The 8,580-nt window shown below is 44.8% G+C and overlaps 1 protein-coding gene across 1 annotated transcript; it reads right to left on the bottom strand.

Annotated features, from left to right (window-relative positions):
• Positions 1-2,450: 2,450 nt before the first annotated feature.
• LOC120570956 lies at positions 2,451-8,540 on the bottom strand. Its single transcript, XM_039819642.1, has 6 exons — positions 8,372-8,540; positions 6,571-6,713; positions 5,674-5,738; positions 3,667-3,831; positions 3,477-3,580; positions 2,451-2,477 (listed from the first exon to the last, which is right to left on the bottom strand). Exons 1-6 carry the CDS (start codon positions 8,489-8,491, stop codon positions 2,451-2,453), a joined length of 624 nt encoding a protein of 207 aa, XP_039675576.1. The 5' UTR covers positions 8,492-8,540.
• Between the last annotated feature and the right edge of the window lie 40 nt (positions 8,541-8,580).

Genomic DNA, 8,580 nt, shown 5'->3' with positions numbered 1-8,580 from the left:
CTATGAATGAGATTATCTTGGTCACATCCAACATCAGGCTCAGCAACACATTCTCACTCCCATCCCAATACGCTTGGTCTTTGGCGTTTGTTATTGACACTAAAAGTCTCCTTTAGCGTCTTATCTAAACATGGTGGGTCGGTACTATTGGCGTTACTTTAGGGAAAGATTGTGGGTGGGCTTATCAAAGGTACATTTACGTGACATGCAGGACAAGAACAGGACAGTTGGGTTAAAAAAAGTGGAGGAGCAAGCTAGAGAAAGAACAGAGAGAGACAGAGAGAGAGAGAGAGAGAGACAGAGAGAGACGGTGCTAATGTTAGATAAAACAAAGTGGAGGATCAAGATAGAACCGATAGAAACACTCATTTGTGCGTATATGTCCATTAAGTTCATCAACACCAACATGTAGGCTGGCTGGGTTGTGCACTGTGGCATCGTGCAATAAGTAGGTTATTAGGGTTATGCAATATGTTAGTGGTGCAATACATGGGCTGTTGGATTGTTCAATATGTCATTGTGTACCACATAGGTTATGTGGAAATGTGTCATTTGTGCAATACATAGGCTATTTGGGTTGTGCATTATGTCAGGGCACTGTGTCATTTTGTGCACATACGCAGAGGTCGTTCAATTAGAAACTGCCAATGAAAGAAGGAGTTAATGTGCTTACTATATAGGTACCTGTCTAATGTATATGAGAGCATGGTTTGTGTTGCATGAGAGTTTGTGTTGAGAGACACTTATTTTCTGTATTTTGTGTTGTCTTTGTAAAGCCGCGGAACGGACAGAGTCTAAACTATTTTCCTTTTTGGGGACAATAAAGTATATCTTATCTTACTCCGCTTGTCATTGGTCGGCTGTCAAAACAGCGCTTGATGTTGGGCGTTTTCTTCAGAATAGTTGAACTTTTTTCAACTTCAAAAAGACGCTCCGAGCTGCAGAAAAAAAAGTTGGAGGTGGCGTTTAAAACACCGCTCACGCCCTTTTTTCATAAACACGGTGTAGGATTATAATGTAAAACAGATGCTGGCAGCTTAAAAAAAAAGACGCCAAGCATAAACCAAGTCTTACTGTAGGTGGCTGACTAAACAGGGACGGACTAGAAATCGTCTCTATTGCTCTTTGCTTTTCTATTTTGAGAGTGAATTTTGCCCCACAATATGAATACAGTTGAAAACAAACTTTTATTTTGTTGGTAACCATTGTATGTATAGCAAGTGCCTCGGTCCTAGCTGCATCACTTTTGTGCCAATAATGACACAACGTCACTACCCGATGTGAGTCGAGTGCAGATTTGAGTTGCGCATGCTCAGATTTAAACGCTTCACGGCATAACGCCAAGGGATCCGGGAAAAGTTGTAGCAATCTATGATTGTTTGATTGCTAACGTTAGCTCAAAACGCCATTCAAGTGACAGCCTTTGTTGATTGCTAACTTGTAGCCAGCAGTGAACAGACTTCGTTATGTAGGTCCGTTTTTATTGTATTGTCATTACAGAAGTCTCTCGTTAGCAGGTTCTTGTAGACTATTTCAGACATTACGGAAGTCTCTCGTTAGCATGTTCTTGTAGACTACTTCAGACATTACGGAAGTCTCTCGTTAGCAGGTTCTTGTAGACTACTTCCGACATTACGGAAGTCTCTCGTTAGAAGGTTCTTGTTGGCTACTTCAGACATTACGGAAGTCTCTCGTTAGCAGGTTCTTGTAGACTACTTCAGACATTACGGAAGTCTCTCGTTAGCAGGTTCTTGTAGACTACTTCAGACATTACGGAAGTCTCTCGTTAGCAGGTTCTTGTAGACTACTTCAGACATTACGGAAGTCTCTCGTTAGCAGGTTCTTGTAGACTACTTCAGACATTACGGAAGTCTCTCGTTAGCAGGTTCTTGTAGACTACTTCAGACATTACGGAAGTCTCTCGTTAGCAGGTTCTTGTAGACTACTTCAGACATTACGGAAGTCTCGTTAGCAGGTTCTTGTAGACTACTCCAGACATTACACGGAAGTCTCTCGTTCAAAAAGCCTCTAATCTAGAACTGACATCAGGGATCATGCCTTGAAAATGTGATGCCTTATGCTAAATAATAAATGACTGCTATGTAATGTACCTATCTCATTATTCTGTGGCTAACAGCAAACATTGTAGATACTGTGTGAAGTGACACATGCAGACTCACATCTGCAATCGGTTAAATTACACGCTCTTGTGTAATATTGCTTAAACTTCCTGTATGCACCTGTTAATTTCACCTCACCCAATATCTTTACACACACACACACACACACACACACACACAGCTTGAAAACCTTGGTGCTACACCATTTTATTAGATCGTGAATACAAAATACGGACCCCACTTTTGATGAGTCACCTTTTGTCTCTATAACTTTCTCAGTTACAGTTTGAAATATTCACCAAAGTTGTTGTTAACTTCAAAGTTCCAACTTTATGCCTTCACCTTCAGCACAGAAACCTGCAGAGAGAAAGGGAAGAATAAAGAAATGAGTTCTGTCTGACATGTCATCAGACAGGTTGATAATGACTGATATGGGGCCCTATTTTAACTATCTAAGTGCATAGTATGAAGCGCCTGGTGCAGGTGCGTTTAGGGCGTGTCCAAATCGACTTTTTGCTAGTTTGATGGTGGAAAAAAGGGTCCGTGCACCGGGCGCATGGTTCTAAAGGGTTGTACTCAGTGTCTTCATTAATCATAGGTGTGTTTTGGGCGTAACATGCAATCAACCAATCAGAGATCAGCTCCCATTCCCTTTAAAAGCCAGGCGCGTTTGGACCTTGGCCCACTGCTATTATGATGGAGGATTTGCCGTATTCGTAATCTTCTGCATGTGTGTGTGCTGCTGTGCGTCCCTGTGTGTGTAACGAGCATAGTGCGCGAACACTGTGCACGAGCCTAGGCGCATTTCAGTGACGTTAAAATAATAATAATAATGTATACTTTATTGATCCCACTAGGGGAAATTACAATGAAATGCTGCGTTATTGACTTTAGACCAGGTTTTTGTTGGTCAATGGCGCGATCACTTCACGCTGCCTCAAGATAGCAAAACGCCCAGAATGCACCTGAACACACCTACCCCTTTTTAAGACCGGCACGCGCCAAAAATGCACCTGAACACACCTCCCTGTAAGACCAGCACGCCCAGAATGCACCTGAACACACCTCCCTGTAAGACCAGCACGCCCAGAATGCACCTGAACACACCTCCCTGTAAGACCAGCATGCCCAGAATGCACCTGAACACACCTCCCTGTAAGAACAGCACGCCCAGAATGCACCTGAACACACCTCCCTGTAAGACCAGCATGCCCAGAATGCACCTGAACACACCTCCCTTTAAGACCGGCACGCCCAAAATGCACCTGAACACACCTCCCTTTAAGACTGCCCTGGGTGCAAGATAGGGCCCTTCTGTTTTTGTTTCAACTGACAGGTCAAAAAAGGGTGTAGCACCTTTTTGGGGTCATAGAGGAGCCGTCGGCTCTCGGAGCCGAGGCGGCAGCTTGCCTGCTGCTTGAAACGTTCCAGGTCCGAGTCCTTCAGGGTCGCCTCTCTGCCTGGAAACAAAACAAACACAAATGGACGGTTTGTTTCGGATATGAAATGTGTTATTTTCTCTCAGCCTTCCTTCCTTCCTACCTACCTAACAGATAAAGAGCACGGACGTTGACCTCTTCCCCCGAAACATCCACGTTGAGTTTCAACATGGTAGCGAACTTGTCGAGGTCTCTGACGGTGGCGTTGATGCTCATGACCAGACAGCCGTCGCAGCTCGGCAGGAAGTGGAACACAGAGGTGGTGTTGGCGACTGAGGCGAGAAACATCAAAAAAACGCCATTATTCTCAATCTGAAACAGAAAGTCTTTTTAGCCTCAAGACCTGGCATCTGATAGAGCAGTGTTTCTCAAATGGGGGTACGACACGTACCCCCATTTGAGAAACACTGCTCTATCAGACCCCCTAGGGGTACGTTGGAGGACTGCAGGGGGTACGTGAGATATTTAACTAGATGTTGTTTAATAGTTACGAGACTTGTTCCTCTTCATGTAGAATTTTTTTTTTCCTACCATAAATGTGACATTTGTGTCGTCTTCTTTGGACCTAATCTTGCCTTCCTTCCTTCTTCTGTCACTGTTTGTGAAGTTTTTGATACTATTTTGATCTGTTCTTGCCTTACTTCCTTCCTTCTTTCTACCATCTTTTTCCAAGTTTTTGTCTTTTTTACAGTTTTTGTCTTGCTTTCTCATCAGCATTTAAATGTTTTTTATCAGTTCCAAGGCTGTAGTTTAGTAAATCTATCGCTGACAGCGCTGTACTGTTCCTCTTTATATAGACTTTTTTTTCTACCGAAAATGATTAGTGCTGATTAGTACTTGGCTTAAAAAAACAATTCAAAAGGGGTACATTATCGAAAAAAGTTTGAGAACCACTGTGGTAGAGGGTGACAGGAATCGATTGTTGCTCCCATCACATCCCGAGCCCACGAAAATACTCCTGTCATATCCCGATAATGTGACTGCCCACCCCAAAAAAATCCTGTTCTGCAAAGTTCCAAGAGAAAGACTCCCAAATCTCGTTTCGTTCCCTATGTTTTCTAAAGTTATCAAAATCTGTTGCTCACTCTGTAGCGGCTTAGCCTCGTGAGACCGTCCTGATCTCGCAAGCTCCAGTTTTCTACTCGCAGATCAGTCTGGCATCTTGAGATAGAGAAAATTTGGAGCCGATCGCCAAACAACCGACCAATCAGCGTTGGTTTTGAGGCGGGTTTAGGTGTGACGCAACGAGAAGCGTCTATCACCAACATAGGTGGTTTATCCAATCAGTTAACCAGTATTTTCAGACAGCGGTAGCCCTAATTCTGTTAGCCGCTCGCTAATGCTTTTTTTCTCTTGGATCCTTCTTTTGGAATATGGACCGGGAACCTGAAATGGGGCCTTTTATTCCTAAATTCTCGTTACACAAACGGCAAATATCCTTTACCGACATGCTGCTTGCTTGCTGAGCTAACGAGCTATGCTCTGCCTGCAGCAGCAGCATGGGTAGCCTGGCTTGTCGCTGTATTTTCATACGCTTCGTTGATCTGATTGGTTGATTTGGCCCGTCTATCACCAACTATAGCTGGTGATAGACAGATGGTTTATCCAATCAGCTAGCCAGTATTTTCGCCCGTTCCCAAAAGTTCTCCAACGGAAAGTTCCCAGATGGATATGCCGAGCAAATGCAAAGCGATCCATCTGGTGGAGTCAGGTTAGTAGCGGCTAGCAGACAGCAACCAAGTTTAGTTACTTCTGTTTCTCTCTGCCGTTAAAGTTAACTTAACTGACGTTATAGAGGTTTGACACATGTGCTCTAGCGTCTGGGTAGCTCGCCTGGTAGAGCGCGCACTCATATACAGAGGCTAAGCCGCGGGTTTGGTTCTGACCTGCGGCCCTTTGCTGCATGTCATCCCCCCTCTCTCTCCCCTTACAAATGTTCTGTATTTTAGCTCTAGCTACATGATTTCCATTTTTTACTGAAATATCTGAGACGTTTTTGTCATTTTTATTTAATTTTTCTGTCGTTTTTGTTGCTTTCTCCAACATTTTTTATTTTAATTTCTAGCATTGGGGCGACTCCATTGGCTCCACAAAAAACAGATTGGGTAACTTACTTGACGTAGTTGCGGTGTTGCCGTCAATGGTTACCTTGACAGATGAGGCCAAGCAGGTTTCATTCCTGAAGAACACGACAAGATGAAGAGATGAGTTTGTGTTCTTACAAATAAAAGCTGTTTTATGACTTCTCACGCCAGTTCCTGAAATAGTCACGATATTTAGGGAAATGAAGCGCCACACGCCGGCCACAACAACGGGATGGACCACCACATGTGGGACGCGATCCCCGGGCTCTGGTGCACACAACAACGGGGAAACGAAACACCACAACAACGGGACGGTTGTGGTTAGGAAAAGAAGAAAGGGGAAAGGAATCGTCACACGCAGGAGACGCCGACAAGGGGACAACTGTGGTAATTGTAGCCTATATGTGACTGTGTGTGTGTGTCTGTGTGTGTGTCTGTGTGTGTGTGATGTGTGTCTCTGTGTGTGTGTGCCTGATTGTGTGTGTGGGTGTGTCTGTGTGGCTGTGTGTGTGTGGGTTTGTCTGTGTGTGTGTCACTCTCTCGTATTTTGAAATGTGTTTTGTTTTTGTAAAGTATCCGGCTGCACCGTGGTCTTCCTGTATGTGATTACCTGCCTGGCTCGACACATTACCGGCGCCAGAGAGGAAATAGAGGAGACGCGAAAACAATCGCTGCTGCGTGCCGGTATATACGGACAGATTGGATAACATGGGCGCCAAAATAAAATAGGCTGGCTCGGCTATTCGTGAAGCGCGACCAGTGTGTTTTCAGTGTTAGGCACCGCCCACGGACCTGCAAGGCACAGAGAAAACCCCAAGAGACCAGAGAAACACAGACGGCCCTGCTCTAAGGAGGGGCTGTCACGGTTGGCTATTTGTATGGTCAGTTGTGTATTTGTACAGTGGATGTTGCACTTCATTTACTCACATCTTGTTTGTCTGAGACATAACCACCTCATTGGCGCTTGGTGACGCGGTAAAATTCATCCAGGAGCTCTCAGTCGTCTTCAGGATGCCTCTATAGATGTCATGGTCAACGTAACCCACCAGGAAGTTCGACCTTCCGTACATCTGCACACAAACACACACAAAGTCAGTTAGTGACAGCAGATGCTATTTTATTTATTTTATTAGTCGTATTGTGCCAACAGTTAACAACAGTTAACGACAGTTAACGACAGTTAACGACAGTTAACGACAGTTAACAACAGTTCAATGTTTCATAGACTTTCTGTAATAAAACATCTAAAAGCAAAAATCCTATCAGATGGGGACCCATGGACAAAATCGAATCAAATCGGGGTCCGTGGTCTAGTTTCTGTCAGTTTAGGGGTCCTTGATGTCAAAAAGTTTGAGAACCACTTTAAAGTAATGGAAAACAACCCAGAGAGTTTTTTTCCCCTGTCCCATAATGCATCTGTGGTGTAGCCAGACCTTATGCTGCGTTCCAGGTAACCCGTAACTTGTGTTTTCACGACCTTCTAGCCATGACAGCGCCCTGGAACGACAGTCAAACCCTTTAAATTACTCCCCATGAGCTGGTACCAGATGGTTATTCTCCCAGTTACAGTTTTTGACACACACATAAACAACAATGGCGACCCCTGTTGATGCTGTACAGACGCTGGTGATTAACGGTGAGAAATAGAAATGAATAGACATAAATAGGCAACGTACAGTCATTCCGCACATTGTAATCAAAACAATACACATACGATTGTGTACCACTACAGGTTATGTTTATTAAATGAAGCCCAATATATGTCGCCGAATAGAAATTGCTGATATCAGCTAGCGCTAGCCAACGTCAGCGTTAGCTACAAGGGTTTGTCATGACTTTGCCTGGAACGCTACCAAGTCGTGAGTCGTGACTCGAAGTCGTAACTTACGGGCTAAATATTGTGTCTGGAATGAAGCATTACTCCGCAGCACTGTGGAGCGACTACACGAGGGCTCACCATGGAGGTGTCGACCAGGGACAGAGGCGTGACCAAGGGTTGGCATTCTTCAATTGTGAGAGCCGAGCAGCTGAGAATCAGAAAGGCGACGAAAAGGCGTTGAAAAGGCGTTGAAAAGGAATTGAAAAGGCGTCGGAAAGGCGTCAAAAAGGCGACGAAAAGAAGACGAAAAGAAGACGAAAAGGCGACAAAAAGGTGACAAAAAGGCGACGAAAAGAAGACGAAACGCTAAAAACGTGACTTGTCGCATACAAGACTTCACTCCCCGAGACACAAGAAGAAAGCAAAAATATATATTTTTATTTAGGAAAACGACAAAAATAATGCAGTAATGAACAGTGACTTGGCATTAGATTACTTGTTACTGAAAAAAGTCGTCAGATTAGAGTAACACGTTACCGGCATGGTCGTGACTTTGCCTGGAACGCTACCAAGTCGTGACTTGAAGTCGTAACTTACGGGCTAAATATCGTGTCTGGAACGCAGCATTACTCTGTGGAGAGACCAGACGAGGGCTTACCATGGACGGGTCAGGGACAGAGGCGTGACCAAGGGTTGGCATTCTTCGCTTGTGAGAGCCGAGCAGCTCAGAATCAGAAAGGCGACGAAAAGGCGACAAAAAGGCGACAAAACGGCGACAAAACGGCGACAAAAAGGCGACAAAAAGGCGTCAAAAAGGCGACAAAAAGGTGACGAAAATGCGACAAAGGTGTAAAAAAAAGACACGAAAAGGCGACGAAAAGGCTGTGGAGGGACCAGACGAGGGCTTACCATGGAGGGGTCGACCAGGGACAGAGGCGTGACCAAGGGTTGGCATTCTTCGCTCGTGAGAGCCGAGCAGCTCAGGAACAGCCCCGCTACCAGGAAGTGAGCGCTGAGCCACAGATTCATGACGCTATACCGTGTGAAAGCTACACAATAAAACACAAAAGTGGCGATGACTGAGCCTCGCTCGGCCTTTATAGGAGCTGCTGCGGCAG

Source organism: Perca fluviatilis, chromosome 13 (assembly GCF_010015445.1).
Source record: "Perca fluviatilis chromosome 13, GENO_Pfluv_1.0, whole genome shotgun sequence".
Classification (NCBI taxonomy): Eukaryota; Metazoa; Chordata; class Actinopteri; order Perciformes; family Percidae; genus Perca; species Perca fluviatilis.
The sequence above is the reverse complement of the archived record's forward strand: the minus strand, read 5'-3'. Positions and strand labels throughout refer to the sequence as shown.